Source organism: Falco punctatus, assembly GCF_963210335.1.
Source record: "Falco punctatus genome assembly, chromosome: 7".
Classification (NCBI taxonomy): Eukaryota; Metazoa; Chordata; class Aves; order Falconiformes; family Falconidae; genus Falco; species Falco punctatus.
Genome location: NC_137587.1, coordinates 56787447 through 56813543, shown reverse-complemented (window position 1 = coordinate 56813543; position 26097 = coordinate 56787447). Strand labels below are relative to the sequence as shown.

Below are 26097 nucleotides of genomic sequence, written 5' to 3'. Positions count from 1 at the left end.
TTTAAAAATTCAGCCATAACAAGGAGTTATCATCTAATTTTAATACATTGTTTTTCTCAGTAAATACAAGTAGCTGTATTTCAACTTGTCTTTTGAAAATATCATGATCTTAGATTTGCTGTATGCTGTTAGCACTACTGTATGGAGGAGTTTTCTGACACTTTGTATATAAGCAGATACTCAAAGCTCTCAGTCTTATTTAAGTCAGCCCTTGCTGTCTTAACAGCTTCATCTTTGTGGAACAATTATTACGATCAAAAAGCTACAGGTTGCCTTTAATCCACATATGCAGCATCTGTGGACACCACCAAAAGGTTATATATAAAGATCAAAAAAGCCATGCTTTTAAGTTTGTGGATCGCTGATCTTGCACAGACAAAACCTGCTAGCCATCTCTGGGAGTTTTGTCTGACTAAGGTTGACAGGACTCAGCTTTTAAACAGAAACTAAGAATAGTTTTAATCTGCCTTTGCTGTGACCAACTTCACCCAGTTAAGCAAGCTGCATCAATCACTGATGGAAATGCCTGATTTCTCTCTCATCCTTTCCTCTAGGGAAAGCTGAGGCATATTTGGAAGCAATCAGGAAGAATATAGAATGGCTAAAAAAACACAACAAAGGTAACAAAGAAGGTATGCAGTAAAAAGCCTTGACATTGGGGTGGGCAATACACATTACAAAGCATGCAATTTCAATTGTGTTGTATAACTTAGCATTATAAGTTAAATAATAGTAATATGAAACTGTACTTGTCTAGATTATAGTGATAATTACTGGTGTTAGAGTTAAATAATACAGATCATGTAAAAGTTATATCATTGAAGGAAAATAGTAAACTAAGACAAATTCATGTAAACTGGCTCGAACAGCCATGGGCCACGAAACACACAGTGACTAACCAGCTACAAGTTAGTCATGCGCTGTCCAGATAGTCATGCCTGTCACCGGGTAACAGTATGTCAGTTTTGTCTAGTGCTTCATTTCTTAATTCAACATGTCTTTTAATTATGATATTGTACATGAGGTAAAGGTATTTAAAATGTCTGGGTGTGTCTAAAGAAGCTCAGTGCATCTGGCTAGCACTGTGCATGCCATCCCAAATAGCAGTGAGGTCTGTTTCATAACCATAAATAGTTAAGATACAAACTTATGTCACTAGCACTGTGATATACTGGATTACAGCCCAAATCAACTCTAATGACTTGTAGCTCTCACACGCAAAGCTGTGTAGAAGGGGAGCAGTGACTGAAGCAGCTGCACAGGGTACGCTCTCCAGCTGCCCCACCATTTGACTCTTCCCCAGAGGCAGGGCTGTGTGAGAGCTGGAGGGAGGGAGCTAACAGCAGCAGGATTTCTAGCGTATTTTTCACAGATCTTTATTTATCCACACCATTTTTTGCCCTCAAGATCTTACGTAAAACCAGCCTCTTATCCCTCCTCTCTGCCATTGTGCCTTCTGCCATCACCCACTCTGTAAACGAAGGTTCCTAGCCAAGGGATCCATCCCTGGCGTATGACTGGCACCTGGTGGGAAGGATCCTTCTTGCATCAGCCAAGCAGAGGGAGATCTGAGATGAGATTAGCCCTGGGTAACCCAGCCACCCTCTGTATGAGTTGAATTGCGTAGGAATTGCATTTCAGAGATTATGGAAGCATGCCTACAGCCCCAAACATTCATTTTCCTATACAGAAACTCCATAGTAGGAAGGACTTTTAAAACAATTTTTTCCATCTCTAAAATAATTTCCACACAATGGCAATGATGGCAGTTAGCAGCGGGTGTACATATTTGCTCAAGTATTCCTGCCAATTCTAATAAACGTTTCTGTTTATCAACATACTCATTATAGTAATTAGATCTCAGTCATGTGTGATTAATTCTCCATATCACACATACTGACTGGGCAGCCCCTTACTCCTCTTCACAGTAGCCTTTCCTCTGCACTGCTGCAGTCTGAAAATGGCTGTGATTGCAGAACAATAGCATTTTATCTGTCTGTGAATGTATTAAGATACACACTTTCTGTATAGATGGATTTTCATTTGCACTAAAATACCTTTATTGTCCTCTGGCAATGGAAATGGGCCTTAAAAGTGGGAGTAAGTTAAGACAGAATTGCAATAGTGTTCTTACCCTTCCAATACATTTGTTATTGTGCCTTTCCATAGTTTGTTGGTTTGGGGTTTTTTTGGGGGGTGTGTGGGGTTTGGGTTTTTTTTGTAGAATACTAATTCAGTTCTCCAGGGATGACGTTAAAGGAAGTGCAGTCAGGGTAAGCTTATCTAAGCGTGAATGCATTGCACTGTGTTTCCTCATACAAGATTAGGGGGTATTGATGTGCTCATCAATCATTTCTCCGCTTCCAGCTAACACCTGGGAGCTAGCGGAAAAGCAGTTCGCAAAGCAATTTGCGTATTAAGATGGCCAGTCTTTTCCACCCCTGTTCATGGATTGGTTTACTCACTGAATATACTTGAAGAGGTTTAGGTTTCTTCAGGGAAATGTCTGTAGATCCTTATCTTTGTATGAATTTCAGTAGAAATTATTATTTATTCAGTAACTAATTACCCTAGAAATATTAGTTTGCATTTTCCCAGTTTAAAAATATCAATTGCCTATTAAGGAGGCAGGTAAACCTGAGCGATCTGGATGATTTAAAGAAACGTGTCAAAAGCTTAGATTTTGTGATTGACTTTTGTATCCAAAGGTTGGTTTTCATATATACAATCTGTAGATTCTGTGGGCCTATCCTTAGTATCTCCCAGACCTGGCTTGATCTTTGAAACCAATGCTCTTTAAGACCAGCTCCTCTCCTGTGTCAATTAGCATCACTCCCACCATCAGACCTCAGCTGCTGGGTGTTCTATTGCAGTTAGTCTCCAAAGAACATAACAGTGAGTCATTTGACTAATACATGCAAATAGCATGTTCGGATTTTTCACAAAATCCTTAGGTAGTTTATAGTTTCGTAACACTAACAGTAGCCATTTAGGAATTAAAGTAAATTCTATAATTAATTGCAATGGCAAATAGCTTGATTTGAATATGCAAATAAGCCCCCACTTAATTTACTGTAGCAGTTTCACAGCTCAATGTAATGCTGCAGCTGTTGTGGTGAATATAAACCGAAGATGATTTTTCTAATTACTTGTCCAAATTAATAGGTTGTAAATAAGTATTGGAAATTAACAGTTATCAATTTCTAGGAAAAAAAACCCAACAAATTAAATTGCTATGAGATATACAAATTAGCCAGAATGGGATAATGTCTTAATGGTTGTAATCTCATACAGAATGTTTAGTAATTAAACCTTCACATCTCCACATAATGATCTTAGAGTTGTAAATACTATTCTAGAAGAAAAATAAACCCAGGAATTTTGATGTGAATAACACGGATATTATATTAATTTAGTATTTGTTCTTCTGTTCATTTCCATTCCTTGGTATCTTTGACTGGAAACTCTCATTCTGTCAACATGAATGGAAATCTCACAACCTTATTAAATTGCTAGGTACTCTTTGTCCCTATTGCTTGGGTAGGACGGAGAAACAAACAGGTTTACATTCTTTTAAGTAACGCTGGTAACGGACCAGCCATGAAATCCTGGCCTCAGTACAGCAAATGCCAAAATTCCTATTAACTCAGATAAGGAGAGGACACCTCCGCAGGAGTGGGGAGTTTTGAATATCAATTTTCTGTATTACTCATTTGAAATTTCCTTGTACTGTTACAAAAATTACGGCAAGCATTAATTTGCTTCTTAATGGCTTTCTATTTCTATCCAATTTTGGTCACTCGCCATAAAAGGACAGAAAGGCATTATTGTCTGTTTTGTTAAGGAGGTCCTTCCACTTATTGCTGTATGATGGTATACATTGGACTACATTACAAAATGAGTATTTATACCTTCTGAAGGTTCTGTCTGTGGAGTAAGACATGTATACAGAAAAAATTCAGGATGTTATCTGTTTTTGTGAAAGATACTAATTCATTTAACTTAGTATGAACCCTTAAGACATTGATGTTTTCCAGACTACTAACTTTTGATTCTAACAAATTAGGCTTTACATTTTATGCAGTAAATTATGTAACTGAAATGTGCATTGCGTTAATGTGTGGACATAGTGGATCTGTTGCCAGAGTTACGTAACAGTAGGTTACCTTTTTGTGTTATTTGAAAGATTGCTCTACAGTAGAATTTTCTTCATGGAAAATAGTGATATTTTCCAGCATAGGAAAAGTCTATTTAATGCATATGGTGTGAATCACGACACATAGATGCACCCATCTATCAGAAAAGGAGGAAGGATCTTTCAGCACTGTATTGCAGATTGATATACAAAGACTGTCAAAGACAACTATGACACTAACACTATCATAAAGACTACTCACTGCAGTATTTTTCATGTCAGATGTTATGTTCTGTATCAAGGTAAATAAATGTATTGTTTTAATGTATTTTCAGGAAGCTGCTTTCTTGAATTTTCACTATAGGTGTTTATAGCAAGTGAGATTTTTACTGGGATTTCAATAGGAAACACTTAATTCAATACTTACTTTTGAATCCATGACAGTTGTGAAAATAACAGGGATTTAACAACAGTTTTTGCCATGCAGACTAGAATGTCAAATCTCTGGACCAGAACATATTCTTACTTTAGCATTTGCCAGCAATCAATCAAAAGCAAGAGATGATTATTCCTCTTGAATATTAAAAGCACCATGATGCATGAAAAGACTTTGTGCAGGTGTTGGGTTTTATAAAATTTTCTTTCACAAGTTGCACTTGTAGTGAATTCTCTTCATGTTGGGTGAAGTGCATTTGTTGGATAAATTTTACAATGACATTGTTTCTTAGGTGAAGCAGTATAATGGCAATGACTCATTGTGCAAATGAATTCTTATTTTTCAGACTATGATCTTTCAAAGCTGAGAGATTTCATTGATCAGCAAGCTGATGCTTATGTGGACAAGGGCATCCTGGACAAGGAAGAGGCAGATGTAATTAAACGCATATATGGCAGCCTGTAAAAAGCTAGTGGCTGCCAAAGATGTAGAAAACTAGTATAGTTTCCCCCACTTCTGGCTCAATGACTAATGACCTGTTAATTTGAAGATATCATTAGAAGTGCTCTGTTTACATTGTACTGACAACTTTCTAGACAGAAATGAAGAGCTATAGTGCTCCGTACACTGACTGCATACTGTATTTTCCTACACTCACAAATCAATCCTAAACGCCAAATTCTGACACTGAATCTCTATTTGATAGGATAAACAGTTATGTAAAGTTTCTTTGATTTACTTTTTGTGTTTGGTTTACTTTTGTAGATAAACCAGTTGTTTCTGATGGAAAGTTCTTTTAATGCTACATCTTCTTGCTCTCACTCCACTAGCTTTCTATAGATGCAACTATGTAAAGGGCATTATTAGAAAATAGTTCATAGTTCTCTAAATAAAGTATTTGAAAATAATTTACCTATCAAAGTTTTCATTAATCTTAATATGATTTTATATCCAGAAATCTTGTTTTTAAATCCTAATACTTTCTTTTTTCTTGACCCTTTTTCATTTCTTTATGTAGCATTCTATAACTTGGACTATAGTGTCCTTAGCTATCTGATAAATCTTTCACACTACAACTGCCTTTCATATTGCAGAGCTGTATTCTCCCTGTTGTTGTTTCATTCAGCATGTATAAACATTCTTTGGTGCACCATTTAATGATTGCGCATGCATAATTAGTTGAATTTCTGATGTGAGTAGCCTGATAACAAGTGTAAATAGCCATTACTTTCTTTAAAAAAAAAAAGGGGGGGGGGGGAGGAATTAAAGTAATTTTGCATGGGAAGGGGAGTTTACAGCTAGAGGTGTTTTTAGGAATATTGGCCCCACTTTCCAGAAAGACCTAACTTAACCTATTATATCGCAGAATTTCTGAATATCAAGGCTGTGGTCTATTTACTGCCTTCTGATTTGTGTTGAGCAGTATTACATTAGAAAACTTTTTTATATATATATATATGCTATCATTAGCCAGTAATTTTATACCTCCCACACAATGAAAAGGGAAAACAAAAATGTCACCCTCATCCTTTTTCCTTAACTTACATAGTTTTTAAAGAAAGAATGGTTTATGAGATCTTTTATATTTAAGTGAATGGATAATTTTGTGTGTGAAGAACTCATGAAGCAAGATCAAAGGTAAAAAAGTTTTCAGAAAAGTAAATTTTAAACTGAATTCCAGAAGATGTAAATCCTGAGACTTACCCCTGCAGCAGTCATTTGTCTAAATGAACTCCAGGAAAGACCCGTTCTCTTTACTTACAGATTCTTCATGTATAATTGAGGTTATCCCTCCTCTGCTTTTCTAAAAAAAACCCCTCTTGATACTTCTGAGATTGATACAGTCAAAAAATGTTAGCTGATGCAGAGGTCGGTGCCTGCCAATGAAGGAAGATGCTGACTTACACCACTGCCTGCACAGCACAAAGTTCTGTAAATGCTGAATTGTTTCCTTAAGGCATTTCTTTCCTCATTTTCTCATCACAGTTGGAGATTGCAGAGGAGATTTGAGCAATGTTTCTTAGCCAACTGAAGTAAACTTTGGAATCTCCCCAAAACAGAAATTATCAACTGAACGTTATCAACAGAACATTATTGGTAACAAATATTAAATGACTATGATAGCAATGAGGTGTAACAGCATATCTGCTTGAAAACTGAATGATTCATTGAAGCCAATGAATGCTTTCTAGCATCAAAAAGGATGTCGCTGCCCGCTCATACACATCCTGATATGGATCATTGAATTGCAGGATCAGTCACTAATGGTGATTTTTTTTGTTTTTAAGGTAAAAACTCTATCTAGAAATGTAGCCAATGTAACCTTCCTGTTTGAAAAACAGTCCCATAGAAACACTAGAGAAAATCATTAAGAAACCAGAATTTCTGTTATTTTGGATCAGTGTATTTGTTCTCATCTAAACCCTCTAATTTTTTTTAATTAGTATTTGTCAGTGTTCCCAAAGATCACGATTTCTTCTTGTCCCTATAGATCAGTTTGTTTCCTACAACAGCTTGTGACTTACTTTCTTATGTGACTATCACACTGGAAAAGTGGACTGCTTCCCAAATTTTGATTTATGAAAGAAATTGGTAGAAAGGTAGCTAACCATAGACCTTTACAGCTGGGGAAGTGGTAGTGATCTAGGATCTGCACTTTTTAAGGACAAACTTTTCTTCCCCAATGGCTACTTAAAAAAAAAACAAACCAAAAACTTTCTTCTCCTGTCAATATAATAAGTAGTATAATAGTATTTGTAATTTTCATTGGAAGTTAGGTTCTTACTTTGGCCTCTCAGGAGTCTGGTACTAATGGAAAGATGTCATCATCTAGCAACCTGTGATTATGAACAGTATGTGTCCACAGAAAGGCTGGTGCAGTATTTTTTAACCTCTGTTTTGCAAATCTTATGACTTCAACAAAGCATAGATTACATAATTTCAGGGGGGAAAAGTCCAAACAATGGGTACGACCTGATTATAGGTCAGAGTATGCACGTTCTTGGACCTGTTCTGTACTTACCCTGCTGCTGTGCATCACTTGGGGTACATTGGGGTGCAGACAAATTCAACCAACCTGATGACTAGCTGAGAACAGAGCAAGCCCTCTGATGGATAGATGAGCAATCTCAGCTACGGTTCTTTAAACCAGATTCACTTCCCATCCCGCCCAAGCCCATTAAATTCATTGTTTGAATGCCTCAAATACTGGTTTCATTGCTGGTACACCAAATGAACATCTATCAGTATATCACACCTTTCAGAACTAGACAGTAAAAACACAGCCAGCCTGATGAATCACCCTGCATTTCTAAAAGGCTATGACTTACACTAAATAAAATCAAACCGAGTGACGCAAGTTCCAGCCTGCACTACATACAGATCAGTCCTTATTTTGAAGGGAACACTTGGAGCACATTAGCAGTGGACATCTGCTGCTAGTGTGTTTCGTACACAGTTAGTAAATCATATTCTGTCAGTGTTTTCCTTTTCCTGGTGAGAAAGGTATATTCAAGACCTGCACATCTCTGGTTCTAAATTGAAAAAAAAAAACAGTTACTGTGTTGTTTGTACCTCTGCTGGATCCTTCAGAAATCCTCAGTCCCTAAATTATCACTGAAAACGTAACAAGTACAATGTATCTGGTATTCACCTTTTGAGCTTTTCTATTAGACTATTCTGATACTGTACTTTATTAAACACTTTACCACAAGCTACAACAGTGTGCTGGTTTTGTCTGGGACAGAGTTAATTTTCTTCATAGTAGCTGGTACGGGGCTATTTTCTGGATTTGTGCTAGGAACAGTGTTGATAACAGAGGGATGTTGCAGTTCCTGCTGAGCAGTGCCGACACAGAGCCGAGGCCTTTCTGCCTCTCACACCCCCACCAGCGAGCAGCCTGGGGGGCACAAGAAGCTGGGAGGGGACACAGCCGGGACAGCTGACCCCAGCTGAGCCAAGGGGTGTTCCAGGCCATAGAACATCATGCTCAGCACATAAAGCTGGGGGAAGGAGAAGGAAGGGGGGGACGTTTGGAGTGATGGCATTTGTCTTCCAAAGTAACTGTTACCCATGATGGAGCGCTGCTGTCCTGGGGATGGCCGAACACCCGCCTGCCGCTGGGAAGCGGTGAATGAATTCCTTGTTTTGCTTTGCTTGCATGTGCAGCTTTTGCTTTACCTATTAAACTGCCTTTATCTCAACCCACAAGTTTTCTCACTTTTACTCTTCTGATTCTCTTCCCCGTCCCACTGGCAGGGAGTGAGCAAGCGGCTGAGTTGCTGGCTGGAATTAAACCACAAGTAATACAAGGCTGCTTTTGTGTGTTAAAGAGAATGCATCTTTTCTATGCACTACCCAGCTTTTTTGAGGACATCCTGAACCACAGAGCAGTTAAGAGTTCATCGACATGTCCCTCTGAGAATGTTAGATGCAACTACACCACCTGAAGGCTGAGTTAGCTGGATTTACAGGGGTTTAGTAGCCTCCAGACACATTACAACTGAGTCCCAAATGAAAACTATTTATCAGTTTATCCCACATATTTAATTTTAAAAGGTCCTAGTCAAAGCCTGCCCAGGTTTTGACTTTTCAGGCTTTGACTGAAGACATACGTAAAGACAAAACTACAAACGTGCAGGTTGCCCACTACCAAATAGCTGCAAGCCATGGAATTTTACCTGCACTGTGTGTTTAATTGCCCTAGTCCAGCCTTAAACCACACCTTGTAGGACTGGTAGAAATATATAAACAATGAAGTTACAATGTAGGAAGAATAAAGGCAGGGAAGCAAAACATCCAGGATAATGTATAAAAAGATATAAAATATACAGGAAAAAAATGTCATTTTATTGAGTAATAATATGACAACAGGGATTAAGATACTAAAACATTAGTTATTTTAGAGTCCTAAGATTCCTTTTTTACAGGGTAGGAGAACTCCATCTTGAGTTACTCCGAATATATCACGGAGTATTTCCAGGCACCGTTTCCTCCCACCTGCCCAGCCCCCCCAGGGCTTTGCAGATGTGGGGCCATGGGGTGCCTGGCTGGGGGACACGTGTGACCCACCACCCTGTGCCATGGGGCAGGGTGGCACCGCTGGCCAGCGAAGGAGGCTGAGAAACTTCCAGAGCCATAGTAAAGCAACTTCTCAAAGTATTTTACCCATACCTTAAAAAAAAAAAAGGGTATTCAGTCCCTGGATTTGCCGTAAGGATTATGAAACACCACATCTACCTACCTGAAAACCAGGAATGGGCATTAAACAAACACAGTGAAATTTAAATTTTTGCCTGCGTTGCAACTGGGCTGCCAGGGCAAAGGGAAGCCCATGTAACGAGAGCTGAGGCAAAAGGCAGGGGTGCCTGCTGCTGCCCCTCGGGGGGGCTCGGCAGGGCCCAGCTGCCCCCTGGGGCCCACCCCTGAGGTCTCACCAGGGCCCAGCTGCCCCCTCAGGGCTTGTCAGGGCCCACCTGTCCCCTCAGGGCACATCAGGGCCCAGCTGCCCCCCGAGGGCTTGTCAGGGCCCAGCTGCCCCCTCAGGGCACATCAGGGACCAGCTGCTCCCCCGCCCCCCCCCCCCCCCCCCCCCCCTCCCCAAGGGCTCGTCAGGGCCAGCTGGGAGGCCCCGCGGCCATGAAGGGCAGCTTCCCCGCCCCAGGCTGGGTGGAGGCTGCTTCGGGCTGTGCGGAACAGGCCTGGAAGAGCCGAAAGAGATGGAGTGGAAGCGAAGCCTCGGCTGGCTCTGGCCTGGCACCGAGCCCCTGGGGCGCCATGATGTGTCTGGGCAGCGGGCGAGGAGCGGAGACCTGCGGTGGGCAAGGTAGGGCCTCTTGCAGGCAGACTCTGTGTGGTGAATGGCAGCCCTGACACCCTCCCTCTGGGAAGATGCCTGTGCAGAACGAACAAGTTAGGGGTGTCTGCTGGGTTACGGTTGTGGTTTTGCAACAGGTGCCATGCTAGGTGCTGGGGCGGGGGGCTCCGGCAAGGAGAGGTGCCGTGGGCTGACTGGGGTGCTGCAGGCCTGAGAGGTGCTGGTGTGGCTGCCGCCGCCTGAGGGGAGGGCTGTGCGGTCACGGGTCTGCCTTCGTCTCTGCCACGTTCAGGCCGGCATAGCTGCTTCTCCACCTGCGCTTCTGTATGGCTTTCTCACGTCAGGAAAAACTTACACCCATAAGTGGTGTGACTGATCTTCCATCGCTTGTCCTGAAGGCCCACCAGCCCACGAGCACATCAGTGCCCTCGGGAAGGATGGAACAAGGTGCCAGGGGCTCGGTCAGCCCCATGCCCGCCATGTGAGGAAAGCTGTGCTTCTGGCCCACTCAGCAAGGCGGCCCCGGTCCTGGGCGTGCTGGGTAGGTGAGGCTGGTACAGTAGCAGGTCTTTGGTAGAAAAGGATTAAATTTTTCTGTAGAATTATAAAATATAACTGGGCTTGAAGCTGGGTTGCCTTTGGAAAAGTACTTTATTCTCGCTCTGGTAATGTCTTACTGAAATTAACTGACAACAATAGAAATTACTCTTTTGTAAGGAATAGATACAAAACCCAGTTTAAGAAAGACACAAGACCTAAAACTAATTCACCAGTTTCTTCAAGAAAAAGCAAAGGGTGAATGCCATCTGCACTCCGACTTCCTTTTACATGCTCTAAGCTTTCCCTGTTCTTGTTAATTTGTGCGCCACCACAGACCTCCTTTTTAGGACCAGAGGTAGAGATGATTTGAATAAGCCTGCTGGGTGTGAGCTCCTGCAAGCTCTAGGGAAATACCCATTCTTGCCTAACTTAGAATTTTTATTTCTAGTTTTTAGTAACTTTCCATACAGCTTTCATCTTAACATATTGCAGAAAGTCTTTGCTTGGAGGAAGCAATAAGCTGTATAAATGAGCTGAAAGATAGGAATCAGCATTTATCACAGTGGGGATCTAGCAGTTCTTTACTGAAAGGAGTTTTGTGAAGCCTACTCAGTACTTGAGGAAAATTTGCAGGATGCGTAACAAGAAGTTGCTAACAGAATAACACCAGGGCAAAGGGTGAATGCCATCTGCACTCTGCCTTCCTGAGCTTCAGATGAGGTCCACTGCAGACTTGAATACCAGCATTTCTTCTCAGAACAGCGAAGGCTTACCTGTATGGCTCTTACTGACCTTAATGCAGTTTTCTTGACTGCACAACTAGATCTTACAGGTCCCATTTAGGAGGGTGAGCTATAGGGTGAAGGACATAACTTGCCCTGAAATTAGCATCTAATAGCTCATGTAACTATACAAACCATTCTTCACAGAAACCAGACTAGAACCAAGCTGACTTCATTATGAACAGACACATTGGTATTTTTGTATTTATTAAATTAAAACCACACAAAATATAACTGCACACAAGAACACACATCTGATATTTCAATGTCGTATCTCACAAAGAAAAATCTCTTGCTGTAACTCTTCCCTTTTATTAGCAGAAATCCAATATGCAAACAGTTGTTTAACCATAAAGGCTTTAACTAATCAAAACAAGCTGAATTCCCCTTTCTAGGAATACACCATAACCACACACAGACACACACACAGAGTTCCAAGGCAAGTTCTGCAGCCCTGAAGTAGACAAAACTTCCACAGCAAACTTGCATGTGTTTGCAGAATAATTAAATTCCTATTATTTTCGTAGTTTGTCATTTACAAGCAAACTTTAATATTTTTAAATACTTAAAACAAATTTCACTTTAACAAGTATTTACAAAATCTTTACTAAAGATCAACATCCTGCATAAAGGTGACCTCAAGGATACATCATTGCTACCATGCTACAGTTTGCACAGAAGGGGTATAAAGGCCATTGCTAGTTTTGGAAGGCTTAAACCCTTTGTTGATATAGCATAAAGGACATTAACCTATGGAAGGCAGAAGAGGTCGTAATTTCAGTGCAATTACCCATTCATGACTTGTTTTAAGTATATCAAGACGATGAGTCCAAAAGACTTGGGTTTTGAACTATTGACCGTTTAGTTCTTTAAGAACTGATTTCATGGAAAGTTTCCAGGCCATCACATTTGTCTTCTACTGGTGATATGAAGAAGTTGCATAGGGACCTTCCTCATCCTCCTCCTCTCTAGAAAGAAAATGATCATAATCATCAGATCAGGAGCATATCACGTCTCAACAGCAAAACTGTAATGCAAATGAAGATATCTATTTTGATCCATTATGAAAACTGGTTAAGGCTGGCATTGCCTAACAGGAATATTACTTGCAGTACACTACTGTTCAGTATGATCTCTGGAGTTCTCGATTATGTTGTTTCAAGAACAGAATGCTGAAAACAAAGCTGTGTAAGTTCAACAACATTAGAACGTTATCTAGAGTTTAATGAATTATTCTTGACACTTAAGTGCCAAATCAGTAAGAAATATCGTAAAGGATAAACAAGTGGAGGGCATGCTGGAGTTCCAGTACTGTTGCTTCCAATTTCTTTTTTTTTAAAAAGCAAGCTTACTTTTAGGTTTCTTTCAGCCTTTTGATTGGCAGGGGATACAGATGGACCAAATGAAGCAAGAACAGGAGCAGTCCATCATAGTTCTAGCTGGATCTGTGTCTTGATGCTGCAAGGATATTCCTTGAGTGGGCTCCTCGACATGTTATTTCCTATGTATCAATCAATATCGAGACTGATCTCTTAGATTTTCTTAGGAGAAAACAGTTGCTCCCAAGTGCTACTGTTAACGTAATGACTGGATAAACCAAAGTAGTGTTGCTATTCAAAAAATCTGAGGGAAAGTATCTGTCTACTGTTTACTTGACAATATAGCCTTTAGAAAAAGGTGGTTATGTAAACCTATTGCAGTGTGGCATCCCGCATTGTTTTCTACTATTGTACTTCAAAATTATGTTCTTGAGAGCCTATTCTTAAAGCTGCTGCCAATTTTAGTGTTTTGGTGAGAACAGAAAGACTTAGCAGTTGCTACTCTGTGAGCTTCAAAGAATTTCCAGTTACTTTTAATACTGTACATGCCTTCATACAAAGGTAAGGTTATTCAAACAGTCCAGTAATGGTATAAAGCAAAAACTGTATATTCCAGACTGTAATGATGCAGACATTTCCCTGTGAACTACTAAAGATGATCATTTTTCTACAATTTAAATTTCATTTATCTTCCCCTGAACAGAATCAGAGGAAGGAACCCTACAAACTAATCAAGCTGCTGAGTAACTTGCACTCATCTTCCCAGCCCTTCCCTGTTGGGTAGTCCAGCAAAATTATCATCTTAAGCCAAAGACTTGGTATTTCTTTTGCCTTGAAACAGTCTTGTCAAAAAATGAAACCTCAAAAAAAAAAAACCCAAAGAAAAAGCTTTTGGATGAACGTGGTAATTACTGCAGGATGTGTGGTTACAGTAGTAGTGAGAACAGGTTTTAGCCTTTAAAAATACTTATATTTTACATTAGTGACACTCCAGACCCAGTATCAAGCACAACTCTTTAAGATACCGATGATCTGTGTATATTTAAGTAGTATCTTGTATCATCAATTCTGCATTCAAAACTGCCATGGAATACTACAATTTGCAGATGCTGTTCATAATACCTTAGCATGACAGTAAAGTAAGGAAGCAAGCAATTCCTTTTTAGCTGAATAAACACCAAAGCACTTTTGATCTATAAATTGTCTCAAGACAATACAATTTAAAACGTTTTTCAGAAGTGAAACCTATCAACATACCAAGCTTGTAAGATTGGACTGCAGGACTGTAAAATTCAACCACAACTACTTGGCTGAAGCTAAGTATTTCCAGAAGTGTATTCTGAAGCTCTGATACATGCCCTTCTGGGGCAATGGGTTTCTACCCACATGCTCAGAACATAGCTGCAAAATGCAATCTCCTGCTAGTTTGTGAGGATGTAGGGTAACTGTTAGATTTTCAGCCCTCAGGCTGCCCAGTAAGGGAGAAACTCACTTTCTATGCTGTACGCTGAAAATTACATTGTACTACTTAGTTTTGTTATTTCCCCTTTTAGGAGAGTAAAATGTGGCAGGGTTACAGCTGAAAGACCTTCCCTCTAATCAGAGGCTGCCAGAATTGGCCTTTCTGTTGTTCTTCCTGAAAGCCTTAATATAGGAATAACATCCATCATGACACAGCAACAGCCAAACACTGGACCAAAATTAGCTGCAGTTGATCATGGTGTAGAGTAGGGGTGAATACAGAGCTGAAGAGTTGAAATAGTGATGTTAGCAGGTCTTCAGACATCAAAATAACAAAACGGCCAGTCGAGGCTGTTTTGTCTTCACTTCCCGCGTGAAATACACACCTGGGCTACGGGGTCTGACTTGGCAGCTGTCAGTAGAGGGCACAAGACTGGCCCTTGGGTTCCAGCTAGCTTTGCAGGGTTTGTGTACACGGCCGGGACATGAGAACCAGGCAGTAGTCGTTCTGCTTGAACCTAAGCAAAGCAGTGACTGCTTATAATGTTCAAAATAAATTTCTGACCAAGGCTTGGGCATGCTGTAACTGGCAGTAAGGGTTGGCAAGAACAGCTTCTAACCTTCTGGCCCAGGCTGCAGGACTCGGCTACATGATGAGGTCTACAACACAGTACTCCCAGCCAACGTAATGGCCAGATAATACTACTATTGTAGAACTTCAGAAGTGTACATAGCAAGTACAAGTCTGTTCCAATGGCTTACAAACAAGCCAAGCTTTATATGAAATGAAATTACATAGTAGTAGCTCCAGCCCATGGCCCACAAGTGCACACATGGCAGTTTGTGTATGTTTAATGACCAAACGATTTTCTTCACTTTTAAGATGCTTAAAATAGCAAAGTGGTAAGTCACTACAACATTCTCCTTCAGGCAAAGGGAAAGGAACAGCACAGCATTACAATGCTTTGTAGTGCTGTCTCTTCCTGTTTGCTGTTGCAGCTTTGCCCAGTAGGTTACAGGAGCTGGAAGACATCTACTGCAAGCTATTCTATGCATCAGGCTACAATAAAAATGCTAATAACCACCTCTGTAAGACCAAGTGCACCTGAGTGTGAACAAGTAAACTCTAATCCAATGCTTGGATGCTTCTAGAATCCACTATTAAACAAGGCAGCAATCTGAGTTTGCGAGTTAATCACTTTTGGAAGCCCAAAAAGATTCTCCTCCACAGGCAGCCTCCTTTATTGAGGTATCTGTTTTCTTAGCTGATAGCCAATGATGGTGAAAAATTATTGGGCAAATTAACTCAATTAGTTATCAGTTTCAAATGGTTCAACACCCTGCCTTTTCATAGGTTCAGGTCGAGGCAACTGAGCAGATGACAATATATGGTGCTGCACACCAGTTATACTGGCTCATACAACCAATAGTGATTAGAGTGGCTCTATTCAATTACAAGGTTTTCAAGATGAGACACTACAAGGCAAATGCAGAAAGATATGACCTGTCCCAGAAGCTCAGTATACGGCCTTAGCGTTCCAGTCTACCACAGTACCACCCTAAAATCTTAAGGACTCTGTAAAGAGCTTGCATTAGACCTCTGGTGTTCAACTAGCTGACAGAAAAAGCATCACTGAACATAATTTCAGTTTCAGCATCCTGAAACATGCATAACAGCATTCTGGGCAATATGAAGCACTACCTTATTTTCTTAAACTATTACAAGTTGCTTTTCTTGCATGTGTGTATAAACTAATAATGGGTATTCTTCCCTAATATGCAAATCTATGTGTTGGTAACATATGCTACAAACCACCATGTTATCCTTTTGCATTTCTTTTGGTCTACTAAAAATATTGCTCAAAACAAACAGGTCTTAATGCCTTGAGCTACATCTTGGGTAAATGCAGCTGAATGGGGGATTCATTAACCAGTGATTTCTTGCTCAATGAAACTCTCTAGTAAAAGTAGTATTACAGGCAGATCTAGCCATACGCTTAAACTCTAAGAGTGGCACAAAGTGAGTAGATCACATCACAGAATCTTTAATGCTCATCTAATTGCACGGGTATTAAACTTCAATAGCTGGTCTAAAAGTGCACCTATGTGTCCTTTTTTGTGTATAATTTTTCTACCTAAAAGCAAGAGGCTTTAGCTGGGAAGAAGCTGACTTTAGAGATTAATATACTTCATTCCTTTTGAGAGCACTTAAAAGGGCAACCTCAAGAGTTATGATTAAACAATGTAATTCACCGTAAGCTGTCTTTGTAGCACAAGCCTGTTTCTGACTATGAAAACGCCGGTACAGTTTGATCAGAATCAGTGCATGTATGTGCATGTGTTCTTGCCAACTTTAAGGAACACCAAAGTAAAGAGCAATTTAAGAGATGTCGTGATTCTCTCCATCTGTCAAATCAAGCTCACAAGTATGGTGAAGCTATGACTCTTCAGGTTTTGGAACTGACAGATCTGCTTCTGCCTGCAGTTCTTTTAGTTCCAATGTTCCTTTTGGTGGTGGCAGATCTAACTGCTGGTGCTCTTTCTTACTCTCTTACCGCAGTGCTGGTGCATATCACGTTCTGAACAGGCCTTGAGAAGGCAATCTGAATACAGAAGGCCAGAGTAGCTGGAAACAGCACTCAATTTCATAAATGGCTTTTGCTAAGAACTGAGAATTTGCATACTTGTGAAGCTGGTTTACTATCATGATGGCTGTCCAATTTTCACAGCTGCCTGCTCCAAGCATGGGACAAGGTACAGGCAGGAGGGAGAATAGGTGCCTCCTGGGGAGCTGCTGGAGCCAAGGAAGGCATGTAGCCACCTTCCTGTCTGGGCCCAGAAATGCCATTGATGGTACACAGCTGAGAAGTTATCCCCAGGGCTTTCGGCAGCTGCCTCTCTCTACTTCTGCTCTGCATGGAGTAAGCATTCACTGGTTCTTTGGCACTTCCTGCCAGCTGTAAAGGGGTGAACACAGCTGGAAAAGATCAGGCAAGGATGGCTTTTGGGAGCCATGACTGAAAGCCAGAGGTGATGGGGTGGAAGGTGATGTGATGAGGACTTCATCAGACATACAGGAAGCTTTTTCACTTGAGAAGCCTTAGGTAACACCCTGCTCAGCAGACAGCCTGCAGCTCTGTACTTCATGCCTCCTGTAGCATCATGACAAATAAAAATCTGTGCTCTATGCATAATTAACAAAATTACCTGCTAAATCCGAACAGGATGTGGTAAAGGAACTTATCTTCCTCTATCCATTATTCTTTGGAAGGAAATCTGGTAGCAGGCCCTAGTTTCCCAAGTTGTAACTTAATATAGGAAATGGATATTAGTAGTAGCAGTTTACTACTTGTGTGGTGTCACTCTTGCTGTATTGGCTCTGCTCATGGTGCAGCAAGGTCCATGTGAATTTCCTTTTGTAAATTAGCATGTTATTTTGTTGAAGGGATGTTAAAATAATTGCCTTCCTCTGGCAGGGACTGGGGTTTCCTGCCACCCAGCTTAACTGCTGGGTCAACAACTACTCTGATCTGTTAGATAGGTATGTTTAATGATCTGAGAGTCACAGCGGCCCATTTAAATAGATCCTCTACACTGTTGTAAATGTAACAACACACGTGAATTGAGTTTGAATAGAGAAGAGTCTGAATTCCAACAGCTATTTTTCCTCTTTCATGCAATCAATTCAAAAGAAAGTAACCGACAAGTGTGTTAACAAGATGTGAAACCATTCCAGCCTTCCTGAGACTGTAACTCTAAACCTTGGCAACAGAGAGTTGAATATGGAGTGCAATAGGTAATGAATTACCTTAAGATGTCTTAGGGGATATTTCTCCAAACGAGGCTTCTCCAATTGCTAAATGCAATACACTCCCTCTCCAATTTTTGAATATTGAACAAAGTTTTTAAGTTGCTGAAATAATCCCTAACTTCTTACAGAAATGATGCTTAATAGATTTGGTCCTGAAAGGTTACTTTCTTCTTAACATGAAAAGTATGTTGCTTGCACTCAAAATCAAGAGTGTGAAATGAACCAGGACAATGGAAGAAGTTTTGCATTAAACAGATTTGCAAAAGCAAAGTACATATCTGCAGGCATAACCTCCCTCCAGCTCTCTGCCAAGAGGAACAATGCCAGTCCCCTGCAGTCGCACCTTTTATTGTCATGAGAAAGGCCACCTTGGACCTACTGAGGCAATTTCTGCAGAGAATGAACAGGCCAAACAGTCAGCCTAAGAGACTGCTTGTGAACAAGATGAGGAAGCTTCTCCCAAGGACACAGGAAAACAAATGCTACTCAAGACCATTCTTGCTCCAAGTCTTTCTGTACTCTCTACAGGGTGCACACACATGTGAGGGGATCGTCACTGTGGCTGAGAAGTCAAAGGGTACTGCTTTTTTTATGAGAAAAGTGTGTGGGAACTCCTGGATGCACAACGAGTACTGAAGAAAAGATAGAGAAGTCTACATAGGTGGACCCGCAAAGGGACTGCATAGGGAAAGGAAATAACTGAAACGGCAACATGAAGAATATTTACACAATTATGAGGCAATTTGGGACAGAAGAAAAATGCAATTAGTTTCCACATAGACTTTGACTTAGGACTCTACTGAAAACTATGCCCATTTACACAGCAAGACATCGCGCAGAATGTTGGGCTTCTAGCTCTCACAGATTATTGCTGTTCTATAAGCAATGTGTTGTGAGGCAGCCTTTATAACTGCTGTATGAAGGCATCTGCTGATGGTGTGCTCTGAATGTATCTGGTGCATGATAATAGCATACACTTACTGTTGACAAATTGAAACTACAGATGCTGTCTGAGGGAGCTCACAAAGTGGGTTCAGCTTAGACTAAAAAGCCTTCAAGATGAAATTAAGATGCTTAATTCTAAAAGCGGCATTTACCTGACATTGTCATCTTTTAGTTTCCTGGCTGCTTGTTTGGATAACTTAATCTGCAAGTCCAATCTCTGTAGGAAGTCTTTGGCAGATAGTTCTTCTGGTGCAGTGGGCTGATTGTCAGGCTCTTGAGGACTGGGAGAAGAACTACTTTCTTCCTGAACTGTCACTAGTCCTTCATCACAAGAAGGGGAGCTGTCAACAGTTTCATTCTCAGGAGACTCCAGTGAATTAAGTCCATTGAACAGTAATGGTTTCTCTGATATAACAGGAATATTCAGGGTTTTCCTCAGAAATATACAGTCATTAGTGAACAGTTTATTTGCCCTCTTTATTTGTTCCATCTGAAAAAGACAGGAAAAACGTAAGTTATTAGGTTTTGGCAAAGTATAAAGTACTAACTTTCTGAAGTAGTACGGTAACTTTTAGTTACAATAAATCTATACTTTCTTTACAGCAGCAATGACTTCAGGAAAGGATTTTTTTGCATTCAGAGTGATTTCAGAATGTATGTTCTGTCTTAGCCTTGTTAACACCCTAGCTTCTTCCTTTTATGTATACTTGACTCCAAAATATTGGTCTTTCCAAAGTCTTGCGCTACCTAAAGATGCTCTTCTTGAACAGTCTTCCAATCTCTATACAGGCTCACATGAACAACTTGCCAAAGAACAAAAAGTATTGCAAAAGTGCTGCTGATCTGAATTTGCTTTGGAGTAAGACTCAGAACTGCTAGCAGCTGCTGCAGGTGAACTCTGGTAAAAAGCATGCATAATACAAACAAGGGGTGATAAATGATAAAGTTACCTTGAGCATTCTAGCTAGCACATGTTAGTTACGAACAGTGAGCACCCCAAGTCTTGGAAGAGCAGTATATGCCTCCTCCATAGTATTTTCCCCCAGCTGATGCAACAACTTCAGACTTCAGGTGAAGTTCTGATTTTGAGTGAGAAATCAGGCAGTAAACAGAAGGGGGGGACTCTTAACCACTTTGTAATGCAGATACATCAACTAGTGGCTGCATTTGTCCAGTAAACTGGACCTATAGCATGTTCAACAGCAACCTCATGTATGTAATAATGCATGGTAAGGTGACCACATAACAGCTGAAATACTTTTTACGCAACTTTTACCCAAAGTACTACTACTTTTTATGGAACTTTTACCCAAAGTACTACTGACAACCTATTCATCAGTACAATCTAATGACAGAAGCAAGAAGATATCTTCTTTCTCAGTGTACTAATACATAACACACTACTTGTTCTATATTTAACCTGAGAATTCCATTAGTTTACAGGTAAAGAAACCTCCTGCTTTCTTTATATTACCCTTGCTACTAAGAATGTTGTTTAACTTCTTACCATGATTTCCCTTCCAAGTCAACAACAAATAAACTAGCTTTGTATTTCTCAACTGCAAGCTTTTAAAAAACACATAGAAATCGGTATCCATGATTATGTGACTTCAAGCTTTAGTTATAACCTGAACTCATGACTTCATTAGGAAAAATCTTAAGTGAAAGAAAAACGATCATTCTAGTTCCTTGGGGATTGCAATAAGCAGAAATCCCTAATCACTGCAATACTGCAGTGATAAATGCACTCTAAGCAAAACCTGCTTGAAAACAAGTATAAAGAGAACTGAAAATACCTCTTGCCTGCATTAGAGGTGTTATTCAGTTTTATTAAACTAAATGGAGCTAAACTGAGTAAGAATAAAGGCTCTAAGTCTTGTAATAATAGCAGTCTTACTGCTAGTACAATAGACCAGAAAAAGCTGAGTGCTTGAAGCACTAGCCACTCAGTACTTCAAAGTCCGAAGTATCTTGAGTTCAGTGGTCAGATAATGAAAAAATTGCTCTACCATCTTATCCTTGTCACTCTTAAACTCTTCTAAACTTTGCCACTACTTGGAGTCCTTCCCAACTACAAAAGAAAAGACCGTTGTTAACAGATAACTGGGTTAACATGCCTGTGTGTTTCTTACACTGAACATGCTAGGAGGGGAAGCTGTCTAAAACCAAGGGAAAGCAGTGGAGATGTTAGTCTTTCCTCTCTGCAGATGCAAGACTGCGTGGCCACTTGCAGAACTGGAATAAACTATTGCACGTAAGCTACACCTGTACTGTGTAGTGAGAGTATCTGCTGTAGGGGCATTATAGATCTGGTGTCATGTACAGGTGCATTTACTTGGGTCCTGGAAGCCTGATGAAATCGTTCTCCCTAAAAATAAATAGGAGATTCTCTCTAGAAAGGCTAGGTGTATGGGAGAGTAGAAAAAACAGTGCAGTTAAGTTCAGCAGTAAGCTATTTCTACCCATTAAATATACAAAATGGTACTCTTAAAGACAATGCTAACCTGTTGATGCAGATGGCTAAAAAGATGAATATTAGATTTAAAAAACCCTTTCAAAACCTAAGTAACTAACATCCAGTGTCAGACTAAGTTACTACAAATAAGAGAAGCTCATTACTCTTCCAGCTCCTGAAGCCTGGAAACTATTTTTAGTTAGCCTTACACAGTATAGGGTGTAAATTCTCTCCCAAGATGAGTACCATCTGAAAGGCATAAAGGAAGGTTCACTTGACTTAATGAAACCTATAAAGGCCATCAGATGGTAGTGTAAATGTCAATTGTTAAAATGTCTAAAAGTTGTCTGTTTTGATGGATATAAAAAAGTTTAAATTGCCAGCTGGAGCTCTTCTCTAAAAATACAATACAAAAGCTGAAAACAGATCTCTGATACAGGATAGTTGGAAGGTGATGCTTCAATAGCTGATAAATAATGCACTGTACTGCTATTCTCCATCCTACTTCATTGTAACTCTACCTCCAGCTATTTCTTCCTAAAATACCTTTTAAATACAATCTTGTGGCATTTGGGAGGCTGTGTATCTTTGCACTGAGTAACAATGAAATGGGAAATGTTTAGTTCTAAAAAGAACCACCTCAGGCTTGAGCAGGTTACTTGATAAATGCAGTATATACTCCTCCTACAACTTAATGACACCATACATTCATAGGTGTGTGGAGTGCAGGACTTAATAGGGTTTTTTTAGTGCTAGGAGAACTTGAATGATTTGTTAGCTCAGACCTCTAATAGTGAAAGCATGTGCTAAAGCCTTTGCTGTTAATACTTTAAGTGAAGCTGCACTAATGCATAAACTGGTGCTGAACTAATCCACCAAACCAGCTTCTACTGATAATAGTCCTCTTCCTTCTCTCTTCTAAACAGATACCTTTGTATGATGGAAAACAGAACTCCAGCTGAACCATATATACGGCACTAAACATTAATTCCCAGTGTTAATTTACTCAACAGTGTTCAAAGGAAGGTCTAATGAATGCAAGCCATACAAGATTAACAGACAGCATCTGGGGAAAGGGGTGAAGGGCAGCGGATGAGGGCCAAACAAAGCACACAGATCTCTCTCCCTCAACATCGTATTTTCATCCACCTTTAACTGCCCATGCTACATCAGGCCAAGGCAGGCACTGGACAGGAGGTCTCCTGCTACAAAGTAACTCCCAGTGAGGAAAACCAAGGGGGGAAACTTGGGAAAACAGTAATACTGAAGGTAATGGCAGCCAAAGAAAATGCTGATGTTCCCATCACAGCAACTCTCACTTCTAGCCAAGTACATGAGATGCAGGAAGCACATACTCTTTAGAGGAAGTCCCTCCTTGTCATTGTGTGAACACATAAGATTCCTCATTTTGCTAAAAGTAAACATGTTTGCATACATTCCTTATTCTGGGCCAAAACCCAACAAAACAGAAACACAATGGCTGACTTTGGCTAACTTGGCATTGCTCTTAGGTTAAACTGACACAAAATGCCCCTTTCTCAACTGAAGCCTATAACCATGCAGCTCCAGTTTCTTAAGCAGAATACTAGCAACATTAAATAAACTATTTGTTTAAAAAAACCAGCATTTATATACTTTAAATGCATCATTAGCACAGCAAAAGCTTCAACTCAGACTATGAACAAAGTTTACAGTTTGTAAGTTAAACCTTTTTTTCAGACTGTACAGGTTTGATCCATAGCTTCATTTAGCTGAAAGGGAGTTGTAAAGTGTTTAGAAATGCCTCTTTTCTAGAAGACTACTATTTTAGGAATATGTTTATATTTTTCACTTACTGCAGTGAGCAAATACACTTCTGAATGAAGAACAATATAGCTACATCATTTAGACCTGAGACTTTTATCTATTATGGGAAACTGCCAAAATTAAAGATTCAAACAAATCAAATGAGCAGCTCAGACCACTTTGCTTTGCCCCTGTAGCGTGCAAAACTTTGTTTTAATGAGGACCAGTGTAAATCCAAAATGCCATTAACTCTGTTGCCAACAAGATTTGGTCAAAAGTGGCTTAATCTTTTTTAAGGGAAGAGAAACAGATTTTTAACCCTTCTCACAACAAAGGCTGAATGCTGTTGAAGTTGCTGGAAGGCTTTGGTAGATCTTTCAGAACCAGAGAAGGAAAAGAAACCCATTCCACACAGAACCTATTAAGTTGGGACTGCACTGTACATCTTCTAGAAAGAGCCCAACTGGAAGGTGCTCTTCCCAGCAGGTGTGGAAGTGACACTGACTGCCCATCAGCTGCTTGGCGCCAAGCAGTTTTGCATATGGGACTACTGAAACTGCACACAGGCATGTCAGTTGGTAGCCCACTGGGCTCCAAATAAGCTGGAATGAAGGCAGGGCAGGTGAGCGCCGCTCTGCAGGGAATGGCAGGGTTAGGGCCGGCTGGTACTCCTGGTCGGACTCTGCGTGTCTTAGGCTGGCTTATGCCTTTGAACTTCAAAGGCTTGTGACTGTGAACGTTATCCACAGAAGGAAAAGGAAGAGAAAAGCAGCAATGCTTTCAAATCAGTGGTAAATCAATTCTAGGCTGGTAGATGACAACAGAAGGATTCCTAGTGCTGAAGGTCCTAGAATGAATTATTTGTTCTTGTCACAGCCTGTGTGCAAACCTCAAAATAATTACTCTCTTCAGGATAAGTTTAGTTACGTTGGAGTTTTTTGTAATCTGAAGCGAGGGTAGCGGAGAACTATCAGGGGTGCAGAGGTTTACTGGGTGGGCGGCAGGGCACCCCCTTTCCCCACGGCGGCCTGGCCTGCCCAGCACCCGCCTGCTTCAGCCCGGTGCCGGTGAAGCCCGGTGCCCTGCTGGGGACTGGGCCGGGCGGCGTGCGGGCAGATGACACCAGCTCCGGCGCTGAAACCAACACTCGCACCGTGTCCGCGGGCCGAACCGAGCCCGTGAGCCCGCTGCGGGCAGGCAACGCTTACGGGACAGCTCGGCGCTGCGACCTCCCGGCTGCTTCCCACTCCCGCGCCGCTCCCCCTTGGGCCCCGTTACTTTCCGGGCCTGACAACCGCGCACCGCCCTCCCGGGAGTCGGGCGCCGCCGCCGGCCCCGCATCCGCGAGTTGAGCTCTGCCCGGCCGGCAGGCCGCCCCGCCGGCGCTCGCCTTACCGTGACGCCGTACTTGAGGGCGATGCCCTGCAGCGTGTCCCCGGCGCTGAGCCGGTGCTCCACGTAGCGCTCGGCCAGCGGCGCCGCCACGCTGGCCGTGCTGCCGTACGAGCGGGCCTTGGTGCGGGCCAGCCGCTGCGACAGCTCGGCCTCCGACTCCGGCCCGCCCGGCGGCTCCTCCCGCAGGGACTCGGCCATGCTCCCGCCGCGCCTCAGCGACCGCGGCTTCGCGCCGGCTCCGCGGCCGCCGCCGCTCCGGGCATGGCTCGCCGCCCCCGCCCCCTCAGGCACTGCCCACCCGGCGGCCGCGGCAACGGCGGAGGCCCCGGCTCGGCTGGGCCCGGCTCGGCCCGGCTGGGGCAGGCCCGCCGCGCATGCGCCGCCGGCGGCAGCGGGGGAGGCCGCATGCGCGGGGGCAGGGCGAATGGCAGGGTGGCGGGCCGGGCAGGGAGCGGGGTGGCGTTTTCCTGGGAGAAATGGCGAGACGCTGCCGTGCTTCCTTTCCGCCCGTGACTGTTCTTTCGCCGCGGCGGTGGCGGGGCCCCGGGCCCTGGCTGCCGGGGGGAGTCGGCTGGCCGTGGGAACTTAGCGGCGCTCGGCAAGGCCCGGCCACCCGTCCCTTTGTGCGGGGTCCCGGAGCCTGTGTCGCTGTAGCGGGAACAGCCACGGCTCCTCCAGCGGCTCCGGCGGAGCGAGCATGGGGCCTGCTGGCTGCTGGTCGGCGTCCCGGCAGCGCGCAGGTGATCGCTGGGACCGGGCAGCAAGGAGTGTGAAAAAGAATGTAAAAAAAGAACAACTTTGGGCATAAGTGCACAAATACAAAAGCAGTGTAATTACACCAGTGTTATTAGAACAGTAACAGGTGGCGAAATTAGTTTGAGGAAAAATTTAAAATATTAATGTTCTTGTAAAGCAAATCCAGTAACTGTTTTTATGTGAGTACTTTGCCGAGGAACCTGTGTCCAGGCTTGCTTTGGCAACGGATCCATGATGACTGAACTGGAGCTTTCAAACAAAAACTGTGTGGTAACTGAGTGGTGCACATGTGCGTGTCCTGTACCGGCACAGTATGTACCAAAATACCAAGAAGCAACCTGCTCTAGGTGGCTCTGCTTGAGCAGGGGTATTGGGCAAGATGCTTCCCAAAGGTCACTTCCAACCTCAGCCACGCTGGGATTCTGGGAAGTAGTGTATGCCTAACAAACACGTAGCCCAGTA

General features: G+C 42.0%; 2 protein-coding genes across 6 annotated transcripts in view; one reads left to right on the top strand and one right to left on the bottom strand.

Annotated features, from left to right (window-relative positions):
- The window catches only part of SCG3 (secretogranin III), a 28131-nt gene extending 20902 nt beyond the window's left edge, over window positions 1–7229 (top strand). For 2 of the 3 annotated variants that reach the window (XM_080396106.1, XM_080396104.1), the window contains 2 exons: window positions 555–632; window positions 4918–7229. In XM_080396106.1, coding sequence (XP_080252232.1) covers window positions 555–632; window positions 4918–5036 — 197 coding nt within the window. In that variant the 3' untranslated portion in view covers window positions 5037–7229. The remainder of the gene's footprint in view (window positions 1–554; window positions 633–4917) is intronic. The other variant, XM_080396105.1, reaches the window with a different exon arrangement.
- A 3789-nt stretch (window positions 7230–11018) lies between these two features.
- LYSMD2 (LysM domain containing 2) lies at window positions 11019–25277 on the bottom strand. 3 transcript variants are annotated; one of them, XM_080395089.1, is made up of 3 exons: window positions 24880–25277; window positions 19397–19734; window positions 11880–12672 (listed from the first exon to the last, which is right to left on the bottom strand). In XM_080395089.1, exons 1-3 carry the CDS (start codon window positions 25075–25077, stop codon window positions 12612–12614), a joined length of 597 nt encoding a protein of 198 aa, XP_080251215.1. In that variant the 5' UTR covers window positions 25078–25277; the 3' UTR covers window positions 11880–12611. The 3 variants fall into 3 exon arrangements, with proteins under 3 accessions (XP_080251214.1, XP_080251215.1, XP_080251213.1); XM_080395087.1 differs by having other exon boundaries at window positions 11880–12676; window positions 24880–25270; XM_080395088.1 differs by lacking the exon at window positions 19397–19734 and having other exon boundaries at window positions 11019–12676; window positions 24880–25223.
- Window positions 25278–26097: the final 820 nt, after the last annotated feature.